Raw genomic sequence first — 16486 nt, 5'->3', positions numbered from 1 at the left:
CTATTTGAACTGTATTCTGCTTCTTTACGTTCTGTGTTTTGCTTCGTTTAAATTGTATTCTGCTTCTTTATGAATTGTATTCTGTTTCTTAAGTTCTGTGTTTTGCTTCTTTATGAATTGTATTCTGCTTCTTTATGAATTGTATACTGCTTCTTTATGAATTGTGTTCTGTTTCTTTATGGATTGTGTTCTGTTTCTTTATGAATTGTATGCTGCTTCTTTACGGTCTGTGTTTTGCTTCTTTATGGATTTTATCTGCTTCCTTGTGGATTATATTCTGTTTCTTTATAGTTTGGATTCTGTTTCTTCATGGATTGTTTTCTGTTTCTTTATAGATGTTTTTTATGGATGTTTGTTTATGGTTTGTGTTCTCCTTCTGTGTGGATTTTATTCTGTTTCTTTATGGATGTTTCTTTATGAGTTGTATTCTGCTTCTTTGTGGATTGTATACTCTTTCTTTATAGATGTTTCTTTATGGATGTTTCCTTTTTGAAACTTTTTATGGATTGTAATCTGCTTCTTTATGGGTTATATTCTGTTTCTTTATGGCTTGTTTTCTACTTCTTTATGGAATGTATTCTGCTTATCCATGAATTGTATTCTGCTTCTTAATGGATGTTTCTTTATGGAATGTATTCTGCTTATCCATGAATTGTATTCTGCTTCTTAATGGATGTTTCTTTATGGATTGTATTCTGCTTCTTTATGGATTGTATTCTGCTTCTTTGTGGATTATATTCTGCTTCTTTGTGGATTATATTATGTTTCTTTATAGTTTGGATTCTGTTTCTTTGTGGATTGTTTTCTGTTTCTTTATAGATGTTTCTTTATGGATGTTTCTTTATGGTTTGTGATCTCCTTCTTTGTGGATTGTATTCTATTTCTTTATGGATGTTTCTTTACGGTCTGTGTTTTGCTTCTTTATGAATTGTATTCTGCTTCTTTATGAATTGCATTCTGCTTCTTTACGGTCTGTGTTTTGCTTCTTTATGAATTGTATTCTGCTTCTTTATGAATTGTATTCTGCTTCTTTACGTTCTGTGTTTTGCTTCTTTATGAATTGTATTCTGCTTCTTTATGAATTGTATTCTGCTTCTTTATGGTCTGTGTTTTGCTTCTTTATGAATTGTATTCTGCTCCTATTTGAACTGTATTCTGCTTCTTTACGTTCTGTGTTTTGCTTCTTTATGAATTGTATTCTGCTTCTTTATGAATTGTGTTCTGTTTCTTTATGAATTGCATTCTGCTTCTTTACGGTCTGTGTTTTGCTTCTTTATGAATTGTATTCTGCTTCTTTACGTTCTGTGTTTTGCTTCTTTATGAATTGTATTCTGCTTCTTTATGAATTGTATTCTGCTTCTTTACGGTCAGTGTTTTGCTTCTTTATGAATTGTATTCTGCTTCTTTATGAATTGTGTTCTGTTTCTTTATGAATTGCATTCTGCTTCTTTACGGTCTGTGTTTTGCTTCTTTATGAATTGTATTCTGCTTCTTTACGTTCTGTGTTTTGCTTCTTTATGAATTGTATTCTGCTTCTTTATGAATTGTATTCTGCTTCTTTATGAATTGTATTCTGCTTCTTTACGTTCTGTGTTTTGCTTCTTTATGAATTGTATTCTGCTCCTATTTGAACTGTATTCTGCTTCTTTACGTTCTGTGTTTTGCTTCTTTATGAATTGTATTCTGCTTCTTTATGAATTGCATTCTGTTTCTTTACGGTCTGTGTTTTGCTTCTTTATGAATTGTATTCTGCTTCTTTATGAATTGTATTCTGCTTCTTTACGTTCTGTGTTTTGCTTCTTTATGAATTGTATTCTGCTTCTTTATGAATTGTATTCTGCTTCTTTATGGTCTGTGTTTTGCTTCTTTATGAATTGTATTCTGCTCCTATTTGAACTGTATTCTGCTTCTTTACGTTCTGTGTTTTGCTTCTTTATGAATTGTATTCTGCTTCTTTATGAATTGTGTTCTGTTTCTTTATGAATTGCATTCTGCTTCTTTACGGTCTGTGTTTTGCTTCTTTATGAATTGTATTCTGCTTCTTTATGAATTGTATTCTGCTTCTTTACGTTCTGTGTTTTGCTTCTTTATGAATTGTATTCTGCTTCTTTATGAATTGTATTCTGCTTCTTTACGGTCTGTAATTTGCTTCTTTATGAATTGTATTCTGCTTCTTTATGAATTGTATTCTGCTTCTTTACGTTCTGTGTTTTGCTTCTTTATGAATTGTATTCTGCTTCTTTATGAATTGTATTCTGCTTCTTTACGTTCTGTGTTTTGCTTCTTTATGAATTGTATTCTGCTTCTTTATGAATTGTATTCTGCTTCTTTATGGTCTGTGTTTTGCTTCTTTATGAATTGTATTCTGCTCCTATTTGAACTGTATTCTGCTTCTTTACGTTCTGTGTTTTGCTTCTTTATGAATTGTATTCTGCTTCTTTATGAATTGTATTCTGCTTCTTAATGAATTGTATTCTGCTTCTTTATGAATTGTGTTCTGTTTCTTTATGGATTGTGTTCTGTTTCTTTATGAATTGTATTCTGCTCCTTTATGAATTGTGTTCTGTTTCTTTATGGATTGTGTTCTGTTTCTTTATGAATTGTATTCTGCTTCTTTACGGTCTGTGTTTTGCTTCTTTATGGATTGTGTTCTGTTTCTTTATGGATTGTGTTCTGTTTCTTTATGAATTGTATTCTGTTTCTTTATGAATTGTATTCTGCTTCTTTACGGTCTGTGTTTTGCTTCTTTATGAATTGTATTCTGCTTCTTTATGAATTGTATTCTGTTTCTTTATGAATTGTGTTCTGTTTCTTTATGGATTGTGTTCTGTTTCTTTATGAATTGTATTCTGCTTCTTTACGGTCTGTGTTTTGCTTCTTTATGGATTGTGTTCTGTTTCTTTATGGATTGTGTTCTGTTTCTTTATGAATTGTATTCTGTTTCTTTATGAATTGTATTCTGCTTCTTTACGGTCTGTGTTTTGCTTCTTTATGAATTGTATTCTGCTTCTTTATGAATTGTATTCTGCTTCTTTATGAATTGTGTTCTGTTTCTTTATGGATTGTGTTCTGTTTCTTTATGAATTGTATTCTGCTTCTTTACGGTCTGTGTTTTGCTTCTTTATGGATTGTGTTCTGTTTCTTTATGGATTGTGTTCTGTTTCTTTATGGATTGTGTTCTGTTTCTTTATGGATTTTTCTTTATGGATTGTGTTGTTTCTTCATGGATTTTTCTTTATGGATTGTTTTCTGTTTATTTATGGATTTTATTCTGTTTCTTGATATTTCAATTTGATTATGGTATTGCCTTTTCTTCGTCGACTTGTGAGATTTATTTCTCCTTAGTTTCTTCTTACTATGCACATAAATACTGCAGAATTTTCTACTTTTTTTTAATTAACAAATAAAAGCATTGCGTCTTTTGATTTTGCCTTGAATAATTTCAGTCTTATTATGTATGTTTCATTTTGGATAGTGTTGATTGGTTTATTTTATCTGTTTCTTTTATTTCAATAAGCCGACTTGGTTTATTATAGGTTTAAAGGTTTTTTCTGAATTTATCTATATATTAACCGGACTAAAAGATTAAAAGTAAACAAAAATTTTACTTAGAATTTGACAACGGACGCAGAAGTTAACATATTCATGAATTCATTAAAAGAATAGTTTCTCTTTGTATTTATCATTTAGTTTTCCTTATAATTATAATTCATATTAATTTCCGTGCTTAGCATATGAAGTAAGAGGCAAGTTGATCTTATATATTACAAAGAACTCCAATTGTATATTAAAATATGTTTTTTATATACTCTTTACTCTTACATTCATACAATATACTTTGCAGATAGGTATTTGTGTAGAACTTTAATTAGCTATGCACATGCAGCAACGACACTACGGTAAATATACTCACGTTTCATACCATCCAACTCTACAGAGTCGTTCTTGCATTGTTTTTGGATATTCTGCAAATGCTTTTATATTACGCAGACAAACCTGCAACTAAAAGAAGGTTTCTTTTCATAAATTTCAGTGTCTTTTGATACAATTGCGACCTTTAATTTGTTAAAAGAAGTATAGATATAATTCGATTATGAGATCAGCTCTACAATTAATTAAGTGCTTTGTCTTTTGCGCCATCTAACTTGTTAGTGAAAGACGATCGATCGCGGTTAAATGCCGCGTCAGTACATCTGTAATGTTGCGGAGGTAAACGACACTACGCAATTGTATTAATTGTCACCATCACGAATTAGTTGACCGAAACGATGTGTCTGTGTCTCGGCTCACGGCAGACATGTTTTTGCAATATTTGAAAAAAGTGGTCTGAACTTTTAAGTTTACCGACTATGTCCTAATGGATCCGCATGATGGGTATGACATGCATAGCATGAGATGCTTACCCTGTCAACGCACAGTCTACTTTAGAGGTTTATGCGATTTGCTCAGTTGCTATTTTGCTCAGTTGTTATAACATGATTAGTATATTCAAAAATGATTTGCGAGATTTGAACATTGATAAACTGTTGTTGCTTCTTCATTAAAATAATAAATAACAAGAAGAAAATAATATTGCGTTTCAATTAAAAATGATTCCCGATCACTTAAGATAAGTTATTGTACAATTACAAAGAAAAAGCATATATAAATATTTTTTTTCTTTTCCAAATAAAAGAATCTGTTTGATAATATGTAAATCAATTTATGGGCAATGTATGCGGTAAATCGAAGCAGAACAATACAGCTAACCTAAATACAATATGTTGAGTCCATCAACTATTTAAAGATTCACATATGATGTTACAAGAGCGTAATTATTTGTATACAATTTACCCCAAAATCGCGTGCTACTCCTGGTGGGATGGTACAGGGTTAGAATTATTTTTAATTGAAAGCAAGTTAGTTACGAAGGAACCATTCAAAATTTGACATTCCTATTCAGTGAAAAATTGACGGATATTTTTACTGCATTTTAGTTCAATTGTTGCCGCGTAAGGATATACTCTTTTGGCTGTAATATAACGTTGACATTTCTAGTAACAGGATCTGTTACCCGTTTTTCTAGTTTGTTTATTCTTCAAGAAATAAAAAATTGTACACCACTGATACTCTTTGGAAAATGCATTGCAAATAATTGCGCTCGTGTAACCATGAATTCAAATCAACAGTACAGGAAAGATAACTCTTAAATGACATTGTTTATCAGACTTACATAACGGAGGTCTCTTTCTGTTCTTTTTTGGGGTGAAACTCGTAATATTCTTTTTCCTTCTACTGGAACACGATCCTAGATTTAAACAATTGAATGTACATATTAGAAGGAGGCACATAAAGGAACCATGTTTCGCTACAAAAATTCAAAACTAATGTTTTTTTTTAACTCTCTTTAGTCAGATATTATGTTGTTTAATCTAAATTGAGTGTTTAAAATTAAACGTTGCTTAAAAAATAGAAATTGACGAAGATCTACCACCAAATAAGATAATGAAAAAGTAAGAATGATGCTCTGATTTTCAATAATATTTTTGTGTAAACAGAGCGCTTAATAAAACCATGCATTCTTTATAAAAGCCATTAAGAATGAAGTTTATATACTTTAACATTCCACGAAAAGATGGTACATTTTATATAGTTTAAAATGTTGAAAAAGGGGAGATATCAAAGGGGAAATCAAAAATCATTTGTCGAAGGAAAATAGAAAACGCTATGATCAAAGGCAAAAAGGAAAAGAAAAAACACTACACAGGAAACTAAAGACTGAGCAACACGAACTTAACCAAAAAAGCGGGGAAGGGTGGAGTAACAATTCAAAATAAATACTATATTATAAATGCGCTGTTGATCAACAATTACATTCAACAACTGATCAAGTTCAACAACCGAGAAAGTGAAGGCAAAAAATTTCTGAGTACATCGACAATATAATGGAAGATTACGCAGTTACATACTACTCGTATACTTCCAGACATACTAATTGTCTAAGATCTTCATAGGAAAACCTCAAAAATATCCTGTTTGATATACTTTTATACTTTCAAATAAAGAAACTTCATAACTAAAAACAAATTACCTGTTTGTTGGCCTTGTATTGATTGGGATCAAACAATAAGCCTTCAATATTTTTATTGTCGGACATCTGATCGGATTCTTGTAGAATGGATAAAAATTCTGCCTTGTTGGAATCTACCCTGAATTACAAAGATATCATACTCAAAGAAAATATATATTACACTACAGAGATTAAAGTTGTACATTTTTCCATTCTTTGCATATAAAATTGACAATGTATATTTTGTTAATACATGTATTACCATTGGCATTGACTTTCAATAATTTGACGTCATCTTTTTTTTTTATCTATAAAAAAAGTATTTTACTCATTGATTTAAAACCAGTTATTAAAACAACATATGATATGATTGTCAATTACTCAGTTATCATCGAAGATCGAAAAACAACTTCTTTTTTCATTTGCTGCTTGATGTAATATCACTATATTTGCAACCACCGAGTGTATGTAGCTATTATTAAATATCTAGATAGTCTGAATGATGGATGTTACCTTTTGTAGCTGAACTTGCATAGTCTGTAGCAGATAATAGCCAAACGGCCGCATAGTCTGAATTTCTGCAGTAATGAAATCTAAACATAAAAAATACACATGCGCTTTATAATAAGATAAAAATATTTATTAAGTATATTCAAACTGTAAGTGTTATGTACAGCATGAATAAAGGAAATGTAGGAGGTACGTCAATAAGACCGCAATATCTGGTATTTACAAACATAGACCCTTCGCATGAGTTCTGGACAAGTGAAGAGAGCCGAAAGATACCAAAGGAACATTCAAACTCATAATTTGAAAATTAAACTGAAAACGCCATGGCAAACAAAGACAAACAACAGCATACAAAACATAGAAAACAAGAGACTGAGCAACATGAACCCCACCTAAAACTGCGGTGATCTCAGGTGCTCCGGAAGGGTAATCAGATCCTGCTCCACATGTGGCACCTATCGTGTTTCTCATGTAAGTACAAATCCGGTGACAAGTATAAATCAGTAGGTCACATTGAGGGAAAGAGGACGGGATTGTGGTTACGACAATTGGAACATATCCGTCGTCATCTGTGAAACAGATAATCATTAACAGGTAACCAACTCGTGATGGCGTCTGTCAAGCTTTCGAAGGGATGATTTCAACCAACACTTGGAACTGTTGCTTAAATAGCTTCCTTGTGAACAGCAAACCTCAATCATCGTATTTGTCATCAGTCAATATGCTTCCCTTAGGTCGATATAACCTCGTATCGACCTCATACAAAGGCTATAATTGTATAATATATCCTAGTAATGTTGCAATCTCATATTAAGTAATTGGTTTAACATCCGGAAGCCAAAATGTATGACAGATTGACGGACTGACGGACGTTGGGTAAAACAAATATGTATCCCTGCTCCTTATAGTACGGAGTATCATAAAGATATGTGTTGTGATTGCCAACGAGAAAACTATCTACAAGAGACACTAGGACGAAGATGTAAGCATATTTGTTAAACAGAACACTTGGGTTTATCAACAAGTACAATCAATTATGAGTAACCCTATGTTGGACTTTTTGATGTCTCCAGATGTTTTCGAGTTGTACGGTTGTTGTCTCGTTTGCGCATACGCCATATCTCCTTTTATTCCTATGCAAAATTCTGATGTAAAAAAAAACTTTGACAACAGGGATTCAAATATCATTAATCAGTCAAAATGTTTACTCCACAAATTTATGGATGTAATGTGGAATATTGATTCCACTTAACTTTTGTTTATGAAAGTGGTACCACTTTGGGTATGAAATTCGTTTACAGTAATTTAATACGTTTTCTAACCAAATTATACATTATCATCAAGATTAATAACTATTCTGGTTTAAAATTTTGATTTGTAAATGTTATAAGTCTAACACGGTGTTCATTGGTGATATAAAAACTATAGTCCAAGAAAAAATATCATAAAAAAATGAAAAATGGCAACATTAACAACAAACTTGTTGACCATTTAATATTTCCCGTAAGACAGACTTTCATTTCCTGACCGGAATTTTATCCTGTATTAGACAGGTTAAAATTATGTATGTACATGGAATGTTAATAAATGGACAATTTATCATGTATTTTTAGTCATTGGTTAATAATTCAGTTAGTTTGGACCTATGACAAAATCGTGTTTTCTGTACTGTCCATGGCTATATAAGAATGCAAGAAACGACTACTATAGCAGAGAATTAAGTGCTTCGAGATTGATTTCATTGGCTGTGACTATTCTTTGAACTTGTAATATTTAGAATTGTTTTACACCTACTTTTGGTTCTGTCGTGTAATAGATATAACTGCCTTTTTTGAATTGACCTTTATTGAAAATTCTGTTGTATACTAGTACTCAACGATTGTATTTAGGTATCTCTGATTGTTTTTTTTTTTTTAGTTTTTTTTTTATTTTACCTGTTTTGTTAAGGCTTTTTTAAGAATGTGTTGCATAGTGTAGATTGTCTCTGTTTAATGTATTCACAACTTGTCATGGCTCGGTCTAGCGTCAAATTAAGTGCTAGACTTATGTGTCGATGCTTATCTATTGTTGAAGACCTCTTTTGTGCTGTTTGGGTCGCTGTCTTATTGAGGTTTACCTAATATTTCCTTTTATATTAACTTATATTCCCCCTGATCATATAGTAGCATCCAATCATTATATATGGTATTCTAGCCTTACATAACATAAATATAATCACAACTATCATGCAATAGACCCATTAACAGGAATGAGTGTATGGTGTGCCAGCTACTTACTAATTACCACAGGACAAAGAAGTTACCGTAGCGGCATCATAAAGATTTAAACAACGATCATTCACCAGAACCGTATGACAAGTCTGACAAAACAAATGTAAAGAAACAAATTAAACGCATGTGTTTCCCTCGGTTTTGGTTTGTGACCCGGATTTGTTTCAGTTAAATCGATTTATGACTATTGAACAGCGGTATATTACTACTGTTGCCTTTATTTGCAAATTGTTTGATTTAAAAAAAATTTCATTAAGAACATTAAGAACTGTTATTATTTACATACTTCCGCTCTTACATATTTTATATGATTTTTGTCTTTATATTATTATTTTTTTTTATTAAATTCATTTTTACTACAACACAATTTTGCAAATGATTTATTTTTGTTTCTAATTTTCAGAGTGATATTCAATACTTGAAAATCCTGTATTTTACCTGTTATCAATTAAAAATGTTTATAACAACACCTATTGTATTTTGTTTGTAGGCATAGGTTGAATATATATTTATCAAATGTTGGCATAGGTTGAAGACACCCATGGAGGAGAATACTATCAGTTTTTACACTGAATATTCTTGTTTGTTATTAACATTTTGAAAAAACAAAATAGTTCTTACCTTCTGACGTGATGTTAACCTCCATTTCACAACAGGTGTATTACACTTCTTATGGTTTAGAGTCTCTTGAATGTTCTATTGGAAGATACAATATATGTCTAAGCTTAAACGTTTAACTCCTTCTTAAACGAATATTATTGAAAATTCGCAATTTTAGAATTAAGATATTTTACCAATTTTCCAACGCTTTTTAGTATTATAACACAAGAAATTATGAATAAAAAGGTATTACAAGAAAAATTTGCCAAAAAAATTTATCTCGCAATGTCTTCAAAAAATAAAGTTCCTTTCCGTGGGTACTAGATTTTGGCACCAAACTAGCGTTTAAATCGGTTTTCCAAAACTTTGAGGGAAATATTTACTTCATTACCACTTAAGCAATACAAGTAGATTTCAGTTTCGTTTATTAGATCATTTTAAATTAAAACGTAAATTATCAAAGTTTCTTTACTCACTTCCATAACCTGAGGATCAACAATAATATTACGACATGAAAATGTTAAATTTAACTAAAAGTATAAATATATTTTGAAGATATAAAACGGGCTGATTATTATGAATAAATTACTTTTACTTTTTAATATTATAGATTAGTATGTAGATCAGTAAATTGTGCTTATTTTCACTTTTCTATAGATGTTTATATGTTATTAGGCATGAAATGAATTTTCTATATGTTTATATCTCGTATTCATTGAACCAAACATTTTTAGCATCTAAAACAGATATAAAAAGTATGGATGCTTTTCATATATTCTATTGACAATCTTAAGGCGATTACATTTACAGTTAAAGTTTCAGTTTAATTTTATCTTTCTTTTGACTGCAATTGAAATAAAAATTTAATGCGATTTCCACGATATCTTTATTACGTGAAAGGCGGTCAAATTTACATGCAGTGATATTAACCATTCATACTCAACGAGTTAACTCCCCATTCTAAAGCATATAAGTGAATTATCATAAATGTTTATATGTTTGTTTTTAATTCTAGTTGTTTTCATGACTACACTAGTGCTTGATATAATTGGAAAATATCTTTTTTTATCAATAGCATAACCTTTTTAACCAAACTATTTAAAAACATATCTCAATTTGCATTCAAAATTCATTTTCAACAAATGCCATTTTAAGTACAATATGTTGGAGGCATTTATTCTATTAGTTATGATCTTTAATGCCTCAATTGTTACCTAAACTCATGCTATTGAAAATGAGATCTGATTTTAAAGCAATAATAATCTGGCAATTGTTAATTTGTTTCTGATGTTTATGTTATTCCATAATCCCATAGTTTTTGCGATTTGGGAAAATCGAATCGTTCGTATCTAATCCTCTTTGATTGAGTTAAAAAAAATAACTGATTTTGTCGCAGCATGTTATAAGTAAGACGTACGTCTTGATCAGCTCCCTGATAGTGGTGAATGTTGAAATAAAAACATAGAAAACAATAAAATGTGTATCAACTTATAGTAAGAAAGGAAAATAAAAGTATCACAGGCCATGCAAAACACATGTGTTTCGACGGATGGGAACACGTGAAAATTTTAAATGTTGATCGAATGAATGACTGTACAATATAAATAGTTCACGATTGTTAAAATCAGAAAATAGAGATGCGATTATGTAAACCTATAACTGAATAAGTTATTTCTGATTCAAATGTGACAATATGTACCATTAATTCCTTTCCATCTTCTTCCGTATCTATCTTGCATGTCTGTATATAAGAAAAAAGAGATGTGGTATAATTGAGACAACTATCCACTAGATACCAATTTAAAAGACGATGATTTTAACAATTTTCTATAGGTCACTGTGTGGCCTTCAAAAATTAGCCATAACCATAATGCATAGTCATGACAAAATGTATGTTTATTATAAATACAATTATTACACAGAAATATGTGAAAATGAGTTTTGAATTTTGGAGATAACAGTTATTCCCAAGTTTTCAAAGTGTTTTAGAAGAAAACGGTCCAAAAAATTGAATTGACTTTTCAAAGGAATAAAATTATAGCTTCTAAAATGTATATCAGTGAAAGAGCTAAAAGTGCATATCAGCATATGTTGAAAGCCCTACAGTGGCCTATAATTGCTTATTTCTTCGTCATTTGAACACTGGTGGATAGTTGTCTCATTGGCAATCATACCACAGATCCTTATTTTTATAGGCTTAGTCGTACTTTAAAAATTATTAAAACACATTTTGATAGTTTAAAAAGCAAAATGCATTTAAATGCAATATGAAAAGATAAATGTAAAGTGGGGATTAAAAAAGTACTTTTAAATACAGTACTCATGACAGAAGTGAGTCAACGTTCTTTCATTTTTATGGTAATAGGCCAGGATAGATCTTCTTTTGTGTATGAATATTTTTAACAAAAGGATTTAATTAGATTTATATTTTGCTGCAAATTAAATTATATATATTTTTGTTATATAAAATTCAAATCATACTTAACCACACACATGTACAATGGGTATGCTACTGTGTACGCATTACGAAGAAAATAACTCATACTTACATTTGATGATGTGCAATGATCGACCGAAAAACTACGTTCACAATTCATTTGTCCTTATGATAAATTTTATCATTTTCCAACTTTGAATGTTAGAAAAACACAAAAACGCAAGAAATATAAATGTTGCTGTTGAAATAAATCTATCACAAAAATACCTCGGTGGAGAAAATCGAGCAAAATATATACGAAATAAAGATGTTATTTGTTATGAACTCAATTTTGCATAGGTTGAATGAAACATAACGTGTATATTCAAGAATTAAGTAATGCTATACTTGATACTTGAGAAACTAATTTGGTGATATAATTCAATTATAAAAGTCAAAATCAACATTTTATGTGGTTAAACGCTGTAATTTTCTCTAAAGATACATTTAAAACTAAAAATAACCGTTAAAAAGTTATTTATTAAAGTAATCACTATTGTATACTTTTCTTTCGATTGGAAATGCAATACCTTGTATATTTAGTCACTCATTTTTCTAATTAATTTTAAAAAGGTAACAGAGAGGATATCATTATTTCTCTTGATTGCAGTCAATAAGCCAAAATACATATATGTCACAGGCATTTTACCTTAAAAAGAAGAATTATTAAACATATACATGCACATCTTGCTTGCAACCGATAGGAACGATCAGCCTTTTACTCTCTTTTTTTATAATTCTAACTAAAAAATAAAATTTCATTTATGAAAATTCTTACCCTTAGAAATCTTGGAGTTCTATCCATTATTTAGTCAGCTTTCGGTGCAGTTCTTGTATGTCTCCATGACAGGAGAAAGACGACCAAAGGATTGCTATAAAATGTTTTTATTGACTAGATAAAAACTTTCGTTTTAATCTGTAAATCAGACTTTAAAACAAATTAATCCAATCTCAATGTGCATTATTCTAGCTTGGAAAAAAAATCAAATATTATATGTTTTAGTTAACAAAACAATTGAAAGGAAAACAAACAAACACAATTAATGTTAACTTAAACACGCCCGAGATAGGGACCCGAGATGGTCACACGTCAAACGGCATACAAGTGATAAACCTTTTAAAAGGAATGTGCATTAAAGCGAATGATTTACGAAACTTTTAAGTTTTGATAATTACATTGAAACAAATGAAAAACATTTCTTATAATGTTTATTTTTTTTTGCAAATTATGTAAAAAATTATATCAATAAACAATTCATGCTTATTTTCAATATGTTTCAAGGTCTGGAAAGATTCTAACCAAAAAACGTAATCATTTACACGAAAGTTTAACCTTCCCCTCTATTTGAAAATAATTGCATATTTTAAACAGGAAATTGACAAACAGCTTTCAGTTTTGCAGAAATCTGTGATGTTATGAGAAAACCAGAATATGAGTAGAAACATAGACATGTATATATGTCTCTGGTAGAAACTATCAACCGAGTCCAACAGTAAGTTTAATCAAGTTTCCAGTTCTTTATTTACTGAAAAGTCAATGATTATGTTAGTCACGAAAAATCTTCAAATTGCAGTAACCATTAATCAAATTAAAGTATGTTGAGGGCCATTTTAATCCAACGAATGTTAAATTTTAAACGCTTCATTGGTCGGTTTGTGCGGTGAAATTTGAACAAAACTACACTTTTTTATCAAAAGCTGCATAGACTTAAAAGAATCGCACCCATCAATGCTATAAACATTAGCTAGTAGATTGTAGTGTAGGTTGAATAATATTTATTATTCTTTTAAATAAAAATGTGTGACCCTATTATCTTAAACAAAATCGACTGGCAACCGTACACACTGTATCTCACACAGATAAAATTTTACATTTTAATGTTAGTAAGAATTTTTCATAACATTTGACGAGGTCTGTAAATGTGGGCATTTCTTTTGTTTTTGATCGTCCGCAATAGCGTGATATTTGGTATGAAATAAATGCAATATGCATTAATATGTATCCAAATGTTTTCGCATAGAGCATAACTGAAGAGACATTTATTGTCGAATTGCAAATCTGGTGCAGAAAATTGATACCATTAATGTTATTAACAAATAAAAAGGGGTTACCAAATGCCTCAGTCAGTATATATCTACTTATGATGACACTTAACTGGATGGGTGGATGGATGAATGTTAAACGTCCAGTGGCAAATTAAATGCATTTAGGACGAGAACATATTAATGTTATACGAATATAAACCCTGGTTTGTACTAGACCGACGTGCTGCTGTCGGATTATTAACGTGATGAATCAAAAAGTAACAGTCCACAGGCAGACATATACCGGTACTGTCTTTTCTCTACTCCTTTTAAACGCACCCTTAGCGGAAAAGTAGCAAGAACCGGCCGGGATAAAAACCCGCGACCTCTTTGGTCCATCATTTCTAATGGATCATGAGATCCAGCTGTCCTTATCGCAGGTTCGTAGACACCGAGTTTAACGCAACAATAAAGATTGATATATTAAAAACTAGATGAGCGAATATCTGCTTAATAAACAATTATCTTACTGTCTTACTCCTACGCTTATATTATTCTAATCTATGGTCAATGTAAATTGTTGTCATTTTGAAAACAGTAGGAGAAATTGATAATATAGAGTTGCCTCAATCTTTTGAACATTTTGCTGAAAAATACGGGAAAATTCCTCAAACTATTCCATAATAGCAGGTGAACTACTCCTATATGTGTGAAATCTTTCTGTGAAGTTTCAAGGATCTGGGTTGAAAAGTGTAGAGTTGATCAGTGATGATTACACAAATTTGCTAGTCTTCTGAAAATTTTGCTCAAAATGAGTTCCCAAGCCTGTAAGTTTGACAGGGAAACCCTCAAGACAATTCCTTTGCAGTAGTTGGATAACTTTTTTTGTGAAATTGAAGAGATCTGGGTTAAAAACTTAATCAAACCCAATAAACTGTTAAACCTCCTTTGTGGAATTTTGTAGGACATACCTAAATGCATCAACATACCGAAATTATGCGTTTTCATGAAAATCTATTTTCAGCAATATCCAAGAACCACACAATTAACATTGGGGCACTCAAACATCTTTTTTGCAATAAAGACTAAAATTAGAGGCTATTTGAAGACTTGATCCCTCATTTTGGCAAAATTATTTTCCATACGGAGTTATTTTTCAATTTTCCATGCGTCATTTTTTTCCAATAACAAATTATCTATTTTAAATTGAAAATAATTAGTTTAAGGAAATAAATGATCATGGAACACCTGAAAGAATCAAACCAATAATTCAAGGTTCCATTGTTTTCTATGGTAAAATCTCCAATTTTGGACATTCATAGACATTTTGTCTAAATTCTAAATTTCATTTCATGGTAAAACAATACCTTATTTTGGCTTGTGCTGAAAAATTCAACATACCTTTAATTTCATATAAGAGCGCAATGGTTTCTGGAAGTCCAGAAATACATTAACAGGTACTTCTGATCAAGAGAAACCGACAAAATATGCACTTCTATTTCATTTTCATTGTTGAAATTAAACAATCAACAAGAGTTCAACAGTGATCCCAGGTCCTAAGGATTTCATTTCAAAACATAAACTGTTGACACAGAGATATGTCTCGGCTTTTTTGGAATTTTGATAGTATAATGCCAATGTTGAAATTAAAATGGCAATAACTATGCCAAACATTCAAAGTCAATCAACCATGACTGAAGGAGTAGGGCCAAATAACTTCCATGAATCATGATGAGGAGGAAGGGCCATAAAATCTCAATGGAAATGAGACATGTAAATGCTAATACAACTGCATACCAAATATCCTTGACTTAACATAAGTGGTTTATCTTAAACTGATCTAATCACAAACTATAGCATTAAAACTATGCAAAAAATTACCTTAATATTTTACCTATTTTGAAAGTTTCAGCTATGGGTAGGAACTATTTTGTATGAAATAACTTCTTTTTTTTCTTATATGTTTTTCCTGAGCATGCTCAAATTAGTTGTACTCTACCTGAACAAAAAACACATTTGAAGAGCTCTGTGTTCTTCTAATTGTAGGTTTTTGTTGTCTGTGATAACAATATTATTAAGTGAAGTGCTTTTCTGAACTGGTTTTTATTTTCGGTACCTCTATGTACCTTTTGTTATTAAACTTACTGACATAGAAAGGGTACAGATGAAAAGAGTACAAACTAGTTTAACCCCGCTGCATTCTTATGTGCCTGTCCCAAGTCAGGAGCCTGTAATTCAGTGGTTGTAATTTGTTGCTGTATATTATATTTGTTTTTTTTTCATTGCTTTGTAAATAAATCAGGCCGTTAGTTTTCTCGTTTGAATTGTTTTACATTTGTCATTTCGGGGCCTTTTAGAGCTGACTATGCAGTTTGGGATTTGCTCATTGTTGAAAGTCATACAGTGACCTATAGTTGTAAGCTTCTATGCCATTTGGTCTCTGGTGCAGATTTGTCTCATTGGCAATCATACCACATCTTCTTAATTTTATATTGAACAACATATCTATGAGCATGTACAAGTCAGAAACCTTTATGATTGCTATATCAAAGTGTT

General features: G+C 30.8%; 1 protein-coding gene across 2 annotated transcripts in view; it reads right to left on the bottom strand.

Moving 5' to 3' along the window:
• Positions 1-12756, bottom strand: part of LOC127709033 (uncharacterized) — a 77394-nt gene extending 64638 nt beyond the window's left edge. The window contains exons 1-7 of one of the 2 annotated variants that reach the window (XM_052214322.1): positions 12684-12756; positions 11129-11170; positions 9451-9525; positions 6563-6642; positions 6071-6188; positions 5213-5287; positions 3914-4002 (exon numbers count right to left, since the gene is read on the bottom strand). In XM_052214322.1, the coding sequence (XP_052070282.1) occupies positions 3914-4002; positions 5213-5287; positions 6071-6188; positions 6563-6642; positions 9451-9525; positions 11129-11170; positions 12684-12710 (506 nt within the window). In that variant the 5' untranslated portion in view covers positions 12711-12756. Of the gene's footprint in view, positions 1-3913; positions 4003-5212; positions 5288-6070; positions 6189-6562; positions 6643-9450; positions 9526-11128; positions 11171-11978; positions 12192-12683 lie in introns of those variants that run through there. The other variant, XM_052214321.1, reaches the window with a different exon arrangement.
• Positions 12757-16486: the final 3730 nt, after the last annotated feature.

This window comes from Mytilus californianus, unplaced genomic scaffold (genome assembly GCF_021869535.1).
Source record: "Mytilus californianus isolate M0D057914Y unplaced genomic scaffold, xbMytCali1.0.p SCAF_7, whole genome shotgun sequence".
In the NCBI taxonomy this organism is placed as follows: Eukaryota; Metazoa; Mollusca; class Bivalvia; order Mytilida; family Mytilidae; genus Mytilus; species Mytilus californianus.
The sequence above is the reverse complement of the archived record's forward strand: the minus strand, read 5'-3'. Positions and strand labels throughout refer to the sequence as shown.